General features: G+C 55.3%; 1 protein-coding gene across 2 annotated transcripts in view; it reads left to right on the top strand.

Annotated features, from left to right (window-relative positions):
• Positions 1-18,097, top strand: part of TRIM67 (tripartite motif containing 67) — a 54,282-nt gene extending 36,185 nt beyond the window's left edge. Inside the window, exons 2-11 of one of the 2 annotated variants that reach the window (XM_025915063.2) lie at positions 753-848; positions 2,001-2,123; positions 3,163-3,273; positions 4,617-4,776; positions 6,810-6,955; positions 9,504-9,642; positions 10,979-11,282; positions 13,919-14,081; positions 15,219-17,330; positions 17,642-18,097. In XM_025915063.2, the coding sequence (XP_025770848.1) occupies positions 753-848; positions 2,001-2,123; positions 3,163-3,273; positions 4,617-4,776; positions 6,810-6,955; positions 9,504-9,642; positions 10,979-11,282; positions 13,919-14,081; positions 15,219-15,284 (1,308 nt within the window). In that variant the 3' untranslated portion in view covers positions 15,285-17,330; positions 17,642-18,097. Of the gene's footprint in view, positions 1-752; positions 849-2,000; positions 2,124-3,162; positions 3,274-4,616; positions 4,777-6,809; positions 6,956-9,503; positions 9,643-10,978; positions 11,283-13,918; positions 14,082-15,218; positions 17,331-17,641 lie in introns of those variants that run through there. The other variant, XM_086679688.1, reaches the window with a different exon arrangement.

Here is an 18,097-nt window from a genome sequence, read left to right as displayed (position 1 = left end):
TAAACTTAAAAAAAAAAAAAAGAATCTCATTCACGAATTCACCCATTCTGCAAATATTCATGTAGTTCTACCATGTGCCCAGTGCTAGAGGTGAACAAACCAGGCAAGGTCCCTGCTCTAGGGAGCTTACGTGCAGGCTAGGGGAGACCGTCAGTAAACAAACCTGTGTCAGGTGGTGATGAATGTTATAAAGAAGAACAGAGCAGAGCGAGGGGAGAGGGCTATTTCATAGGGTCATCAGGAAAGGCCTCGCTGACCAGGTGACATTGAACAAAGACCTGAAGCTAGAGGGGAAGGGCGGGCCGGATATGACCCTGGCCTTTCTGGCCCCGTCTTCAGTTTTTTAATTAGCAAAATGTGACTCATGGTCAATATGGCCACAATCAAGGTCATCAGTCTCCAGCAGCTAGGTTCGAAAACCAATTCGATTGCACGTGTATGCATTTTGTTAAAAAGGCCATAGATTCCATCCGGGCTGGCAGTTCCACCTCTGGGTGCCAGCAACTGGTGTCCCCTCCGAGCCCCCTCTGTCCACACCACCCTCTGCAAGGGGAGGACTCTGGAGGGCTAAGGGGACCGCCACAGGAGGCTGCGTCCCACTTCCAGAGGATGCCTTAGGGCTCCCAGTCCATACGGCTCCAGCACGTGGGATCCGTTCTAGCCCCTCACATACCCACAAGCCTTTCGGGTGCGGCGCAAACTCTGGGCCGTTCACGCCGGATTTGTCTTTTCACCGCTCGGTATCTTTTTAGGCCCAACTGTCACAGGCCTTAAATGGAGTTTCCGATAAGGCAAAAGAAGCAAAGGAGTTTCTGGTTCAGCTGAAGAACATCCTGCAGCAGGTCCAGGTGAGCAGAGCTGCAGCACGGGGAGGGCGGGCGTGTAGCAAGGGAGGGTCCTGTGGCGAGCGTCTTGTGGGGGACGAACACAGGAGGCTTAACTGTCCTGCTGCACAGCCTCGGACGTTGCAGACATTACCCGCTCAAGCTGCTGACAGTCATGTGGCACCTGATACTGGAAAGGGATCCCACATGCACCCAGTTACGGAGAATCGTAGAACGAGAGCTGGAAAGGGGCCAGCACTCCCTGCGGCCACGGAGGCCTATGTAATATCTGTGCACGGCGCTTCTGTACCCAGGGAATCGATACATCATTTACCGCATAAATGTGTTTACTGTGCCACATACTGAGCCCAACACAGATCAGTAAGTCTCTGGCTTCAGGAGCTGTCCGCAGGGGAGAGGACACACGCGTGTGTGCTCTATACGAATGTGCATGCGTGGAGGGCCCATTCATACAGACCGGACCAAAGGCACCGACTTCTTAATCTTGGAGCAGCCCCCCCACGAATGACTCCATTGTAATGTCATCACCTCTCCAGAGGCCTTGTCTCCAAACACGGTCACATTCTGAGTTCCTGGGTGTGAGAGCTTCACCAGAGGTCATAGCACGAGGTCCGGATCCCTGCTGATCTCTGAGACCTAGAAGGATTCTTTTTTAAGACTGACCGAGATCCTACAGTCTTCCGTTGTTTTCCTGCTTTCCGATTATAAAAAGCAAAAGCATGTATTATAGAAATTTTGGAAAGTAGAGAGTGAGAGAGCCACGGAAAGGTTCACCAATATCTCCCCCCCTGGGGTGACCACCTCACCATTCTGCCATGTTCTTCTGCAATGTAGACACGCGTGTGCACGCACACACAGGACGGAATTATGCTGTGTGCAACTTGTAGCCCCCCTTTTGTTTTCTTCCCAGTCTCTCATGAGCATTTTCCAAGACGTTAAAAACTCTCAACGGACGAGGTTTGAATGACTACCGGATATTTCACCATACTGGTGTGCCAGGATTCATGGTACCCTCTCCTGATTCGTATTTACGTTGTTTCCAATGTAGTAATGTTACAGATGACTCTGGGGAAAGCTTCTCTGAAATACGTCTTCGTGGCTAGCACTGGCCGGGTTTCAGCATGTCTTCTGTCTAAAGCTCTCTGCTCCCCCCAGGAAAACGGACTGGACTACGAAGCCTGCCTGGTTGCTCAGTGTGATGCGCTGGTCGATGCTTTAACTCGGCAGAAAGCCAAGCTGCTCACCAAGGTCACCAAAGAGAGAGAGCACAAGCTGAAGGTACGTCCCCGGGTGATGACACCCTCGTTTCCCATCGTGGCCTCCACACCGCGAGTGGACTGGAGCACACAGTAGGTACTGGGTCAATATTAGGTGGGTGAGAGAATGAATGAATGAATGCATGAGGCAAGGAAGGGATAAGCCAGCGGCCCCGGACGTGCTCACACCCACGTGACTTTCCCCAAAGCCAGCCATCACCCACACTGTCCCTGCAAAGCCACAGTCAGGTGCGCTGAATCCTGCTGTTCTCAGGTCAGAGGTACCCTTCTCCTATCTTCTCTGAAGTCCTGTTTTCCATCTAAGGGACTCCGCCTGTTCTCAGCTTGCAGAGCAGTAGTGACCAGTGACCGTAGTGAGGCCGCCCTCTGTTCGGGTCGCTAGCTCTGTCACCTTCTTCAGGCCCTCTCTAACATCTCACACATTCGATAAGCAGCAATAATAATGCAATATTGTTATGGCATTATTAAATATTAAATATTTATTGCGTTGTTAAATATCCACCACGGGAAGGGGACGGTGTCCCCTCACGGGACGCTGGGCTCCTGCTCCGGGCAGGTGCCGTGAACGCTCTGCGTTGACAGAGGACGGCTTCATTGCCTTGACGGCTCAACCGATTTCATAGACATTTCCCAACTGAAGCAGGAAATATTACTTTCAAGGAAAGGAGGAATGCGTGTTGGGGATAGCCCATGGTTTCCAAGTGAAGAGGCCGAGCCCATGGAGTTATCCACGACCACCAACGATGAAAAGTAAGACAGGAGGTGGTCACTGGTCACATGGACAGTTTCAGACCATGCACTTTCTCTAGTGCCCAGGGTTCAGGCAGAGAGTTTGTTCTGTTGGGCGGTGGGTCCGTTTATTCCCCAAGGAAGAGGGCACGTGGAGCTCAGGAGCAGAACAGCCAGAGGCGAGGGTGCAAGGTGGCGCAGACCAGCGCTGCAGCGTCTAGGGCTTTCTCTGTGCTAATTCTCCAACTTCCACTGCAGCCTGGCTGCCCCTCCTCTGATGAGATGGTTACTAGGGGTTCTTTTCATCACAGATGGTTTGGGACCAGATCAATCACTGCACACTGAAGCTGCGTCAGTCAACCGGGCTGATGGAGTACTGCCTAGAGGTGATCAAGGAGAACGACCCCTCTGGCTTCCTACAGGTGAGCCTGCGCACTGGGAGGACCCAGGGAGTCTTGGCTTCCTGCCTCCAAATCCACCGCCGCTTCCTAAGCTATCCAGAGTTTTAGGACGGTCCCTACCAGTGGCTTGGAATTGAGTAGATTCTCCCTTGCTCAGAGATTCCAGAAGACCCAGGTTCTCGTCTCGTCTGACTCTCACTAGCTGTGACCCTGATTCTGTGCCCTCGTTAAAAGAGGAGGTCAAGTGTCATAATACCTAGGGCCAACGTGTCGTGCATTTATGCTTTGACTTCCAGAGACCCCAACTCAACATTCTCTCCACAAATGGGAAAGGACAGTCTTTGCCAAACAAGCTGGAGGCTTGGAGGAAGTGAGTTAGCAGAATCCACACGGCCCATTACCTCAATGTGCGGAGTGCCACAGGCCTGGACAGATGGCCGCTGCCTGCAGAGCCCAGGCAGGTTTGCCAGGGCATCCCTCCAACAGCCAGGCTGACTCAGGGCCACGAGCATCTCTAGAGGACAGGGCAGTAACAGGGGCTCAGCCCTCCATCTATGGGGAAATGATGGCCCCCTTCACTAGTCCCCACGAAGGGTTCACAGGATGGCTCGACAGGGACATGTAAGTGTCTGAATGAGCAGGACTTTCCAGCGGAAGACAGCAGAGCTGGGAGTGCAATGGAGGGACAGTTTGGAGCAACTTGGGAGGAGGGGGAGGACACACTGTTGGGAGCAAGCTTCAAAATTCCGGGGATACAGGAAGCGCTCTCTTCAGACCCTGGGAGGAACTGCTAGTATGTTTCACTTTGCAAAGTACTGGATCTCACAAAAGCAGTATAAGGAAGAATGCTTTTGCGTATTTGCTTCACAAAACGGTTTGGCCTGATATCTTCATATTTTTTAATGTGTATTTATTTTGAGAGAGAGAGAAAGAGAGAGAGGCCAGGGGAGGGGTAGGGAGACAGGAAGAGAGAGAGAATCCCAAGCGGGCTCTGCACTGTCACTCCAGCCTCGATCCTACCAACCATGAGATCATGACCTGAGCTGAAATCAAGGGTCAGACGCTCAACCGACTGAGCCACCCGAGCGCCCCACCTGATACCTTTAGATAGCAGGTTCTTCTTTATATTTAAATTATTGCCCTTTTAGAATACGATTTAAACAATACAGTTCACTTTTATTTGCACGGTGGCATGCCGGCAGGGATCATATACTCCCTGCCCTGGCTGGCCTGAGAGCATACGGCTGACACAGCCCCTTCCTGTCCCCAAGCCACAGACACCAAGCCCCTCCTCCTAACCCATCACTTGCTGCATGATTTTCCCTTTGCACATCGAAACCCTAAACTCTGTGCTCCCCTTTAAGATCTCGGATGCTCTGATCAAGCGCGTCCAGGTGTCTCAGGAGCAGTGGGTCAAAGGCGCCCTGGAGCCAAAAGTGTCTGCGGAGTTTGACCTGACCTTGGACAGCGAGCCGCTGCTGCAAGCCATCCACCAGCTGGACTTCATCCAGATGAAATGTAGGGGTGAGCCGTGGTTGGCCCAGTTCTGTCTGTGCCTCTTTTGGAAGGGGCATCCACTCTGAGGGGGGCAGCTTAGTGTCACCAGAAGACGGGTGACACACAGAGTGAGGCAGAGCGGGAGGGGAAGGCCGCCCGAGTCACAGGCCGGGGCCCAAGTCCCAGTTCAGCCTGGGTCACCCTGGGTAGCTGGAGGACCTAGGGCGGGTGGCATCCCAGTCTGAGTCCAAGTTCTCTCCTTTGTAAAAGAGGGTTCTTTGTTTATTCAGACACTTAGTGAGTGTCCACCCTGTGCCAGGCACTGTTCTAGGTGCAGGACATCGCTTTGAACAAGTCAACACACTCGCTCACAAGACTCAGCTGATATTCCAGAAAAGTAAACAGACAGTACACAGATACATCGTCTCATGGCCAAAAGAGGCTTTTGGGGAAAGCGGGATGTTTTGAGGGGAGAGAGATGCAATATAGGGAAAGAACATTCCAGGTGGCAGAGGAGTGGCAAATGCAAAGGCCCTGAGGCAGGAATCCATTTTCTGGGTTCCAAGAAGAAGAGCAAGAAGGTCAGAGGTGAGAGCAGAATGAACAAGGTGGAGGAGGCTGGGAGGTGAGCTCAGAGAGCCACGAGGGACACAGGCTAAGGGTCAGATAAAGTTGCGTGGCTTGCACCAGGTTACAAAGTAGCAAGCGATGGCCCAAACCAGTCCTGATCCAAAGGCCGCCTCTCCAGAGGCATCGAGGCCACATTCAGGAGAGGCAAGGAAGCTGTTTGGTTTTTTTAAACCAGAATATCGAAGGATGGAGTGCTACACCTGCAGAATCTGTGAGCGCAGGAAATCCTTACCCGCCAAACGTGTGGCCATTTTTACGCCAAAGATGAAACAGGAGTCTTGCACATCTGCGTGCTCCCTCCCACACTCGGTTTGCACCTCGGGCCAGGTTTGGAAAGGCTGCCTGCCCTAGGTGTGAATGAGACGTGGTGCTGAGGAGCAGGAGGAGCCTGGCAGAGTGTGCAGGGGTGCGGCAGAAGACAGGGGGGCTCGGGAAAGCTGAGGTGCCAAAGGTGGAGGCCTGGAGCCGCTCTGGACGCTGCTCCGGGAGGGATTCACAGAGGGCGTGGGAGAGCCTAGGGATAGAGGGGGACCCCTACCTGTTTGTAAACCGAGGCCCCAGGGGAGTCAGCTACACTCAGCCAGCCCTGAGACCAAGTCTGTAAGTAAGACAGGGCTGCACCCAGCTAAACCATGGGAGGAAATCAGGGAGACACCCCTAATAACAGGAGCCAAATGGAAATCTGGAAGTTTTACAAATCTGATGTTGCAGTTTTCCCTTTAAAAACTGTCAGTGTGGACTGTATTTATTTCTAAAATCTCCGGAGCCGGAACAAGGCTAGAATATAAAAACTTTCTCCGGATCTTGCTGTGACAGAACTTACCATGATAACATTTGATTCAAATCCCTGATTCCGAGGGTTGACCACTGGATACTCTGATTGCCTCTCCTTCCCGGCTCTGGTTCCCTGGGCCTCTAACGTGCTTCCAGCCAAAGGTTTAAATGTGTCCTTGAATTCACCCCACCAGCACCTTCCCAGCCTAGTGTCAGCTGCACGCTGGCCCCGCAGTGGCTCCGAGGCACTTGGAACCCGGCTCTGTTGGCAACCCTCACGGGCTCCTTGTGGGTCTGAGACTCAAAACTAGGGGTTCTCAGTGGGTAGGTGGGGCTCCTCCTTGGGGCTCCAGATGCAGAGTCGTGGAGGCACGGGCCATGCCTCTCCCACCTCCCACCCCAGATTCCAGGACAGGCTGGAAGTGCACGGTCACCTGAGATCTCGCTGCCCCCACCCTCCCTCTGCCAGCCTTGAGACTGAGATCCCGGGGCTGAGGTGAGGTGTGCCTGCGAGAGGCTGGGAGGGACCGCAGGGTGGCGCCACTGTTCCTCCTGGGGGCCGGGGGACCCTGAGATGGGGGAGGAGAGTCCACACAGGTGTCTGGCATGCTGCCGGGATCCGTGAGCTGAACCCGCCGTTCCTGCTCCTGTCACAGTGCCGCCCGGCCCCCTGCTGCAGCTGGAGAAGTGTTGCACCCACAACAATAGTGTCACACTGGCCTGGAGGATGCCGCCCTTCACCCACAGCCCCGTGGACGGCTACATCCTGGAGCTGGATGACGGCGACGGGGGCCAGTTCCGGGTGAGGCCCTGATGCTGGACTGGGGGGTCCTAACGCGGAGGCCTCTGGACTGCCCTGGGCTCCATTGCTGCCCCTAGAGGGCGTTGGCCCAAACACAGAGGGCTGGTGGGTCTGGAACCTTGGGAAATGGGGCTTCTCTGTCGGGGGCTACGTCTGGACAGCTGGGGCAGGCAGAGGTGACAGCCACAGAGAAAGTTTAGGATGGCCTTTCTGCAGAGACTGACACAGGTCTGAGGCAGAGGAAGAGCTCAGAAAAGGTATCCCCTGCCCTGATCTACTTCCTGCTTCACCCCACCAGTGCAGTCCCGCTATTCCTCAGCACCTTCCCAGATATCCCCGCTCACGCAGGCTCCCCCCCCGCCCCCCCCTCCCCCGCCACTCCCTCAAGGCTCTATCCCTCCTTGCCCCGCCTGGGTCACTGACTGTTCTACCTGGCGAGGTGCTCTGTGGGTGAGGACAGCCACTTGGTAAATGGCCATTGGGTTAAGATGAACTTCTACCTTCGTGTTTCCAGGGATGAAATGTCATGGGGACAAGAGAGGCTCTTAGTGAGCCAGAAAATGGTGTTCTACTCCCCCATCCGGTAGAAACCCCCCAAAGCCAGGCCCCCTAAAGAACCCTTCCCTGAGTTTTCACACAGCAAAGTTCAGGTCACTGTCAAGTTGCTTTGTTGACCAGGGTCTTCTTAGAGCTCCTCCTTTTCCATTCCCGAGGAGACTGCATAAAGATGTTCCGGAACAAAGCACTGCAACCATGACAGTTCCAACATCCCTTCTCCTGGGGGGCTGCCCCATTCAACAAATCTTGCTGAAGATCAATATTCCTTTTGTTTCTCTCAAAGGGATTTATGCATAGGCCATTTCATTTTCTGTTTGAGACCTACCCTACAAGAACGTAAGCATTGGGGAAATAATAGCAACCTTCCCTTGGGAATTATTGGGTCCCGTGTGAATATATGGGCAATTTAGGGGACAGAGGAGTTGAGGAATGGCAGATCATTCACTGGGTTCAGAACCTCAGTCGTCGTGGCTGTGCAGAGAAGCTAAGGTTGGAAAGAACTCCTGGACTGGAAACCAGGAAAAGAGCCCCTGTTTCTGAAACGGGAAGGGAAGACTGTTTCCGGATGTTAAAAGAAGCAGCCACAGGGCTCACATACTGATGGCCCCTTCCCTCCGAGACATAGGCACCAGCAAAAGCTGGATACAAGGGCTAGAATTTATGAGGAACCACCTGTTAAAGTGGGAAGAGTGTCGGCTTTCAGTGCAGGCAGGCCTGGATTTGAACCCTGGCTTCCAAATGGGTTCATCTGGATCTTGGTCAGGTTTCCAACCTTCTCCGAGTCTCCTTCTGTATGAAATACAACAACAACAACAAACCAATAACAACATCCAAGGGTTGTGTGAGGATTAAAATGCCCTACACAATGCCTTGCACCCAGCTGTTATTATTAATGACTTGGCATAACAAATGAAGAGTGAACCCCCTAGACAACGAGAGAGGAAAGATGTTTTAGACCAAGTAGAAATGGTGACACAGGACGGGGTGCAGGGCTGTGCATTTGAGGGAGTTAATAGGACAAAGGTAAGTTTGAAGTGAGTGGGGAACAAAGTCAATCCCTACTAACGGATCTTTGGGGTCCCCTGCAGAAATGTCTCACCTCTCAGGAGGCCATGAGCAAAGCCGTTCAGGGGGCAGGGGGGCCAACGAGGGGAAGATGGCAACCTCAGGGGTGGCGGAAGTTGGGGAGGGGGGCAGAATGCCCCTCTCGATCCAGAAGCGATACCGGCCCAAACCCACCTGAACCCACCTGTGCTTGGTCACGCCCTTCCTCTGTCCACTTTTTCCCATCATGGGTGATGACCCTTCTTCTTTTTTTTTTTTTTTTTAATTTATTTTGAGAGAGAGAGAGAGAGAGAAAGCACAGGTCAGGGAGGGGCAGAGAGAGAGGGAGTGAGAATCCAAGCAGGCGCCTCACTGTCAGCGCAGGCTCCAACGTGGGGCTCGAACCCACAACCTGCGAAATCATGACCTGAGCCAAAGTCAGACGCTTAACCGACGGAGCCACGCAGGCGCCCCTGTGATGACCCTTCTTTTAAAAGTATTCCTTATTTTGTTTATTTAGCTGCTTTAGCTCATGTTCGCTAGCTTAAATTCCCACCGACAACCAAGAAGGAGGTGGGGGTTTCTGCACCTCCACCCCTCCTGGAGGAGTGGGTGTCCCTGGGATCCAGGGTTCTATCTGATCGGCTGGCCTCAGCAGAGGTAGAACATTCTCGGGCAGCTGCCTAGCTGGCTACACACCTGCCATCCCTCCCCGCCTCCCTAAGACCCCGTCACACCTCACATTCTCACGGGCAGAGGGTCTGGCCAGCCAGGAGTAGAGTTTGTGCCCAACTTGGACACGGTCTATGACCCTGCCTCCAGTCCTCCAAATGTCCCTTGTTCAAGAACTCTGCTGAGGCGCTAGCACTTTGAATGTCAACATGTTGCTAAGAGAAACTTTCCAAATAACGGAGGCACCTCCTGAGCAGTCTTGGCCATCTTTTAGGAAGTGTATGTGGGCAAGGAGACCCTGTGCACCATCGATGGTCTTCACTTCAACAGTACCTACAATGCCAGGGTCAAGGCTTTCAACTCCTCCGGCGTCGGGCCTTATAGTAAAACTGTAGTCCTGCAGACATCTGACGGTGAGCACTGGGGTGCTGGGGGAGGACCAGATTCAGGCACGGGCGGATGAGCTTCTAAAGGAGGATGGCAGGGGGTGAGGGGTGGGGGGAGACTATCAGCTGTGCAGGGCAGGGGAGTGAAGGGATGGAGGAAATTCAGCAGCAGCGAAATGTATGCGTCTCCTCCCAGCCCTGTCCCTGCCCTTCTCACCACGGCCCCTTGCCTACTTCTCCCTACTCATGAGCCACAAAAAAAAAAAAAAAAAAAAAAAAAAAAGGCCATTTCTTCACCCCATTTGCTGGCGTGGGAAAGGAGACAAGGATGTGAGAGGCTCAGGGAGACCCAGAGACTGAGACTGCATAGGACAGACCTGGAGAAAAGGCCACTTAGTCCCTGGGTTTGACCTTCCCCCCAGTGGGAAACTATCCCTCGAACACCTGGCACGAGAGCCCAGATCTGATGGCTCACATACCCAGCTGCGTCCTTTCAGGTTTCAGGCAAGAGGAGCACATCAGCATCAGTGGGATGTTGGTCATCTGTGTCCTTAGCAGAAGAGATGATGTAAATAAAGAACATGTCCCAACAAGAGCCTGCCCTGCTAACCCGGGCATCCCAGGATGGTGTCAATCCTGTTTATCGTCATCGTGCATCCCAGCACATCCTGCGGTCGCCCTGAGGAAGATGTGACACGCCTGGCTTGTCTCCCCAGGACGCAGGGGAGAGAGGGCAGGGGCAGATGCTGTTGTCAAGGGCATGGCTGGGGACGCTTTTCTGAAGATCACCAGCTTTCTGACCTTAGGTGCCCTCCGCCCTGCAGAACGGTAGTTCTTGCCCTGAGCACTGTGGTCACAATTCTAGAGTCAGGACCTCACGTCCCGCAGCCTGAGGATAACAGAAGGAGGACTGCAAAACAGGAGGATGGAGCGTGGGGACTTTGGTTATGTCACTTCGCCACTCCGGGTCTCAGATCCCACACCCACAAAGTGGGGCAGGGATTACCTCCTTCCTCTTTAACTTACAACGGCGTAGGAAGCGTAACGGAAGGGTGTCGGAAACCAAGACTCCATAGAATGCATTTAGATTTGGGGCTCCGGGGCTCGAATGTCTGTGTTCCTTGGCAAGGCTGGGTTCGTGGGACCGAGAGCTGGGGTGAACAGAGATCGGGGAGTGTGTGTGTGTGTGTGTTCGCGTGTGTGCGCGTGTGTCCCTGTGTGTGCCTGGGAATCACACAGGGAAAAGCGTGTGTGATGCTGGATGCCACCTTGCTGGGAGATGTGGGTGAGTGAGTCTGTCTCCGAGCCTAGGTCGGAGACTGCTAGCGAGTCCCATCCCTGACTCTGCTTCCTTCCTTTCCAGTGGCCTGGTTCACCTTTGACCCCAACTCTGGGCACCGGGACATCATCTTATCCAATGACAACCAGACGGCCACCTGCAGCAGCTATGATGACCGGGTGGTGCTGGGCACAGCCGCGTTCTCCAAGGGCGTGCACTACTGGGAGCTGCACGTGGACCGGTACGACAACCACCCAGACCCCGCCTTCGGGGTGGCCAGGGCCAGCGTGGTCAAGGACATGATGCTGGGCAAGGACGACAAGGCCTGGGCCATGTACGTGGACAACAACCGCAGCTGGTTCATGCACTGCAACTCCCACACCAACAGGTGCGTTGCCAGTGGCGGGGGGGGGAGGCAGTTGGGGAATGAGGCCCCTGTGGGGGACAGCATCCCTTCTGCTAGGCATCAGGAATGTGGGGGAGGCCTTTCAGCCACTTGGGTGTCCCATTTCCAGGGAGAAGTGAGTGTGTGCCCAAGGGACAGCATGCAACAGAGACTAGAGTGGCCCCAGGGCATGTGGCTTTACAGGTCACCCGGCCAGCCACACGGACCAGGCTCTGCCAGGTTCCTCGGCTGCCACTCCCTTCCCACTTCTGCTCCGTTTCCCTTTAGACACTGTCAGCCAGGGGCACAGCCGGTGTCCTCGCGGCTGTGACCATGTCTCTACAGACGTAGCAGGTGCCATTGCCCTGGCAGTGACCCCCCCCCCCACTGCCCAGCCTTGTGTGGGCTTTGACCCAAGAACAGTGCCCCCAAAAGGGCAGGCCTGGGCGTGGCAGGCACTGTTGGGGTGCTCACTGCCGGGGACTCTGTCAAGGGCCCTGCCAGGGCTGCCTTACTCTGAGGCCAGGCCTGGGAGTGGTGTTACCAGGGCGGACACAGGAAGATGGGTCCTTTGGGGTCGCCCTGGGAAGATGTCCCTGATACCTGGGCTCCTTCAGGGACTTGTGGGCACCTTGATCTCTCTCCTCAGAGAAGGCAGTGGGCCCCCCACCCCCCCCATCATAGCTCAGTGCTTACTTTCTCCTCACCCAGGGATTCCGTGTTCACACCTGGCCTGTGTGTCCAGGGTGGGGGTGGGGGATGGAAAACCTTTTAAGGCCAGCACTGGCCAAGGAGCCCAGAAATAAAGAATGGTAGTCACCTGGAGCTGCCCTCTCCCCGCGTGATCTCCTTCCTGGCCTGCTCAGGGCCATCTCCCCAGGAGGAGCCAACCTCATGGGGCCCAGCTCTAGGCCATGTCAGTGAGCCTGGAGGCTCTCAGTGTTCTGGCCCCAGGAGTCCTGATCTGGGGCAGGGACTTGCCTGAGGGTCCCCAGGGAAGCAGACTGCACCTCTCCCACCTGCCATTTCTCTGGCAGTGACCTCTAGCTCTGGAGGCCTGCGGGAGGGTAGCACCTCGTCCCTCTGTCCCCTCTGCCTGGGCCCTGCAGGCTGACTGGGTGTTGCAGGCTGCCAGGTGCTGCGGGCTGACCCGGCACTGGATCTACCCCCCGCCGCTGTTCCCAAACCACAGAAGAGTGGAGTCCAGCTCCATCTCTACCTGCTTAAACCAAATGGTGCCCAGATACACGGCTGATGGGGGTAATAACGGAGCGTTATTGAGCTTACTTGGTGCCTGAGGCTGTAGGGAGCACCTGACTTCCATGATCTCCCTTAGTCCTCCGAAAAGTACTATTGTGATTGGCATTTTACCCATTAGACCAAGGGCTTAGGTGAAACAAGCGTCCCAAGTCACAGGGCTACTTAGCGGCGCTGTCAGGACTCGGCTCAGAGTCCTCCGGTTCTTGGCAGGGGGGTGCTGCGGTGGGGTGCCCATGAACCTGGGGCAGCCAGCGCTTGGGTGGGAATCACGTGTTTGCGCCTCACGCCGGTCTCTACCGCCACCCGGCGGTCAGTGTCTGAATAGCACCAGGAGCCCGGTCGTAGCTCCCTTTTCCCACCTGCAGGATCCTGTCCTGGGGTCCTGACAACGCTCCCCACCCCCACCCCACGCCTCCCGCCCTGGGGAAATTTGACCTCCTGGGAAGTGCCTTTCCCGTCAGCGCACCGAGTTTTCCTCACGACTTTCCTGTGCTCTCTGCCATGCCATCAGCCCCCAGCTAATCAGCACCTGACCCATCAGGAAAGGCTAAAAATGGTTTTCTCATCAGAGCCGAGCAGCTGGGGTGGAGGATGAGACCTCAGCCCTCAGCCCTCAGCTAAGGGAAGGGAGTCTGATGGACCCTCTTCTTCCACGGACAGGAAGCGGATCAGCCAGGGAGCCTGGGGAGAGCATCTGAAGAGATGCTTCTCGCGGGCCGATATGAATTCCCACCACTGCCGAATGTGGGATCACAGACATTTATCAAGAGCTCCACAATTTAGTCTCAAGGCTCCACCGCTGGCGCTCATGGGATGGCAACTCGGGACAGGGGACTTGATTCCAGATTCATCTGTCCCCTGCCACGCATGGCTGTTCAAGAGTCCCTGGGATGTTTCGGAGAGCAGCTGAAGTCGAGTGGGCCTCGAGATCTCCCGAAGGGCTGGTTCTCTGCCTCTTTGTGGATCTCAACGTTCTCACTGGTTAAAACTATAACGGGTGCCAAGCTAGTTCTTTCCCTTGGAGGGCAAAGGAGCCTTCCCTACCCAGGCTCCAAGCTCCGGTTGTTCAGGTGGGACCCGCTCATCCACACCCCAATTCCCTGGGTGCCCAGGTCTCAGGGACTGCCAGGAAACCAGGGACTGAACAAGCCGATCCCTCCGGGGTAAGGAAACTTACACGAAGGGTAAGGTCTTCCTGTATGGCCCTTAACTGGAGAGTGCGTTTCAAGGCAAGTCTCACAGCCCAGAAGAACAGCTCCCTGCACCTCCATGAGGGCTGTGTGTTTTAGGTGAGGATATTCCTAGCATCTTCTGAACCACCACCTACATCCCAGGCTAGATGTGGTGGTGATGGGGCTTCCTGGGGCTTCTCTTCCCAGGACGGAAGGCGGTGTGTGCAAGGGGGCCACTGTCGGCGTGCTCCTGGACCTAAATAAGCACACGCTGACCTTCTTCATCAACGGGCAGCAGCAGGGCCCCACAGCCTTCAGCCATGTGGATGGGGTGTTCATGCCAGCCCTCAGCCTCAACCGCAACGTGCAGGTACCACTTACCCTTCCGGGCGGGAGCCCCTCTAGCTGTTCCTCTCGGGGTGCTGGGGCCTCCGAAGTGCACTTGGACGATGTGGGCTATAAAGAAGCTGACTGCTGCCCGCCCGGGCAGAGAGGCACCTACCAGCTCCCCTTGGGCATTCCCCGGGGACCGTCCTCTGTGGCATGATCAGTTCGTACTTGTTCACTTGAGATAAGTGGAGGCGCTAAGCTGCCAGCTTGTGGAGCCACAGTGGGAGGGAGGGGGGAAAAGGGAATGGAGGGGGAGGCAGGTGGGGGTTCCATTTTCTGGGACGGGTGCGATGGAGGCATTCGTTAAGCCATCAGGAGGAAGTCAGTGCCCCCTGCCCAGCTTGAGCCGATGGCCAGGTGTGCGCTGGGGCCTTTCAGGTATGGCTTTCCCCAGAGAGGAGAAGCACAGAGGGGCTGGGAGAGACCAGTCCCAGGGGCTTTGAGTCTCCTTCTGCCCCCTCTCACCCCTCCCTGCCCCCTCTGGCTCCCACCTGAAGCAGGCAGGAATGTTGTGCTTTTAGATCTCAGGGCTGGAGCCAGTCCTGGGGGGCTGGCGAGGGCTCGGGAGGCCCCAAGTGGACAGAGACAAAATGGGAGCTCAGTGAGGGGGCGAGGGTGGGAGAAAAATGTGGGGGCACTACCCTTAGCTTCTAGCAGAGCCCTCCTCCCTCTGGGAGTCCTGGCTGTGAATACTGACAGGCCTACATCAATCACTGATTGATTGATTTGTACCTGCACTCACGAAAGGGCTTTGAGGCAGCCTGAAATATAACAGATGTAAGAAAGGAACGAAGGCCATGGGAAGAACGCAGAGACAAATATACAACCATGAGAACCGTTCACCTGCTGCAATGGAGCATCAGCCTTGCCGGGGCTCCTGGGACAAGGTGGGAAACCCAGGCCCAGACCGGCTCCTCAGGATGAACTCGGGGACATTACGTTAGTGAGACTGGGTGACAATAAACAGCATACCCCGCAGTACAGAGAGGCCCTCAGGCTGCTGCCTGTGGTGACCCCAGCGAACAGGGGGCCTCGCACGCGGCCGCTGGGCTGTCTGAGCACTCAGGATTCTCGTAGTGGCCTCCCCCATCCTCACTGACTGGGTCGTCTTTTCCAGGTCACCCTGCACACAGGATTGGAAGTACCAACAAACCTGGGGCGGCCAAAGTTATTGGGCAACTAGCCTCCCGGCCCCAGCTGTTCACCGGCGTCTGGGAAAAGCCCCACCATCCCTCGCTGAGGTCGAAGGACCCGCGAGGGCAGGACGATCGCCTTGAGGGGTGCAGCCCAGCAGCCGCTCAGTATCTTAGAGACGTGTTTTCTTTGGAGGGTGAGAATAGGTCTGCAGGCCACGCTTGTTGAGGCAGCTGGTTAATAAGTGGCCACTGGTCGGTGGTGAAGCTGCGTGTGTGTGTGTGTGTGTTTCTCTCATTCCTCCTGGACATTACGAATGCTCACAGAGAAGGAACTTTCTCGAGGGAGGGAGAAGGCATCCGGGGTTTATGATTATGTTTCCTGCCATCTGTTTTCAAAGCTTGTCTTTTTTGCTGGTGGGGGGGCAAGAGGAGGGCCGACTTTGAGACTGGCATCCTGAGAGCAGAAGCAGGAAGGCACTTCCGGAATCCCACTCCCCAAGTGTTGATTGACCCTTTGCTGGGACACCTCTCTGTCCCGAGGCTGCAGGTTCTCATCTCCACCAGGAAAGGTTCTCCTTTTTGCTTTTTTGGTCCTGGAGTCACCACAACATTATGCCCTTGCAGACCTAATCCAAGGTCGATAGAAAGGGGCATTAATCTTGACCTTCACCATTCCCACTGACCTTCACCATTCCCACTGAACTATTGAGAACCTTTAAAATGGTTTCTTTTGGTCCTTCATTAATCATCTCTCTCTCTCTCTCTCTCTCTCTCTCTCTGTCACACACACACACACACACACACAAACACACACACACACACACACGTCTGCTAAAATGCATTCAGTCAGTTCTTAGTCCTTAAACACAAAAGAAAACAATGGAATTGGAGTGACCACATGAAGCGTGTCTGCTGGCCGGCAGCTGTTTTCTGGAACTGCAAGCTTGTCTGAGTTGCTCTCTTCCAGGCTTTGGTCCTCCCAGGGGGACCCTGGGGAAGCCTCTTAGAATCTGCCTACCTTTTCTTCCAGACCCACCCTACTGTCATCATGAAAGTAGGAGATGGCCCCCCATGGCAGTGGTGCCTCTGCCTTGGGATGGGCAGATCCTCTAATGAAGGCAGGAAATAGCAATATCAGCATGTCCCTTACACCCCAGACTCCCGGGGTGAGCCTGGCTGTGCCAGAGGCCCAGGCCGAGCCCCCTAGCAGGGCGCCCTCATGGGCCCAGGAGGTCCCCATAGAGTCATTTGCATCTCTCAGAAACAGAGCTCGCTTTCGGGGGTCTGAGCCCGGAGCCCGCCGCGGTCCTGTCCCCAGAGCACCTTCCTGTCCCCTCCTGCTCTTCCTCTTTGTCACCTGCCACCTCCATTTCCATCTGGTGGCGAAACTTTCTCCTTTTTAAAAAGAATATATTTTATCAAGCATTTTATTTTTGAGGTTGAGGAGTACCTTGTCCATTTGCTGGATTGGATTTTTATAAAACTTAGCCCATAAACCGGCAGCAACTGTGTTTACTCGGTTCTACCTGCTTGTGTAGACACTGCCCTTGTTTTCTGAGCGGCCAAGGCCAATGCTGTGTAGATCCTGCCCCCCTAGCAGCAGATCCTACAATCCTACCTCAGAGCCCGTGCACCCTCGGACCTCGAGGCTGCCTTGTCCCCGCCGTGTGGGCAGACGTGGCCAGCTAGGCCACCTGCCCGGCGTCTTCAGGAGCTGCTTGGTGCTGTTTCGGCCTCCGAGCTCGGGTCCTGGCAACCACCTGCGTGTGGAGCTGAGGTCTTGCCTCTTGGTTCTCCGCCAGTGGCGTGGTTTCTCAGGCACCCGGAGGTCTTCCTCGTCCTGTCCCGGACCCCCGCCAGAGCCCCGAGGGGGATGCAGCCTCCTGCCTGTCCTCCTGCCTGCACCTGCCTCTCCGTTTCACTCCTTAGCCATAGCTCCGGGTGGACTCAGCTTGGAAGCTGGTGAAGCTTCCTGAAGATTGGAGGACACAGAGGAGCCATGGCCTTGCTGGGGCTGATGAAGCATGGCCAGCAGGTCCAGATGCATCGGCTTTGGGAAAAGACTGGCCAGCGTGCTGGGAGTGACACCAGGAGTGAGTGTGGCTGGGGAAGGTGGCAGTGGCTTCCTGCGGCGGGGGCTGGATGAAAGGCTGGGGAGCTTCCAGAATCCTCGAAGCTGGGCTCCCCAGGCGGCCCTGGCTCTGCCTTTCTGGAAAGGAGCTGCTGGAGTTCAGCTGGACTTGGTGACACCCTCAGGACAGCCAGCACCGGGGTCAGAGGGAAATGTGGAACAGAGAGAAGCAGCAGTCCCAAAATGGCAGGGGGGGGGGGGGGGAAGGTCTCTTTAGGAAGAAAAAGGTAATTTTTCAGAGGGAAGCCGCCAGAACTTGCCACCTCCCTGCAGGGGTCAGCAGCTCCAGGAGGCCCCGTGAGTGTCCCCAGCAGGCACCTTTCCAGCTTTGCTCCTCCTCCAGGAACCCAGCAGCACCGTGTCAGGCTGTCCTGAAGCCACCTCTCCTGTCCTCAGCACAAAACACCTTTCAGGGACAAGAACGAACCTAGGAGAGAAGGCAGGTCTGTGCCACACTTGTTTTCGAGGGATCGGCCAAACAAAGAAGGAATCATCAGCAGCTGTGGCCTGACTTACATCACCCTCCCAGGAAGCCCCTGGGGTTCGGAGCAGAGGCTACAGGTCGTGAATTTCTCATTGGCCATCGAATTCCCTGTCCCCTTACAATGTGGTGGCATTTTTGTACTTAGAATTGTATCAAAATGATGCTTTTGTTGGGCTGGCTGAGGAATCACTTGGTGTTTGTCTATCAAGCAGTTTCAGTGAGAAGAGAATTCAAAGTAACTTAAA

Source organism: Puma concolor, chromosome D2, assembly GCF_028749965.1.
Source record: "Puma concolor isolate L17-30 chromosome D2, mPumCon1.1.hap2, whole genome shotgun sequence".
NCBI lineage: Eukaryota > Metazoa > Chordata > Mammalia > Carnivora > Felidae > Puma > Puma concolor.
The sequence above is the reverse complement of the archived record's forward strand: the minus strand, read 5'-3'. Positions and strand labels throughout refer to the sequence as shown.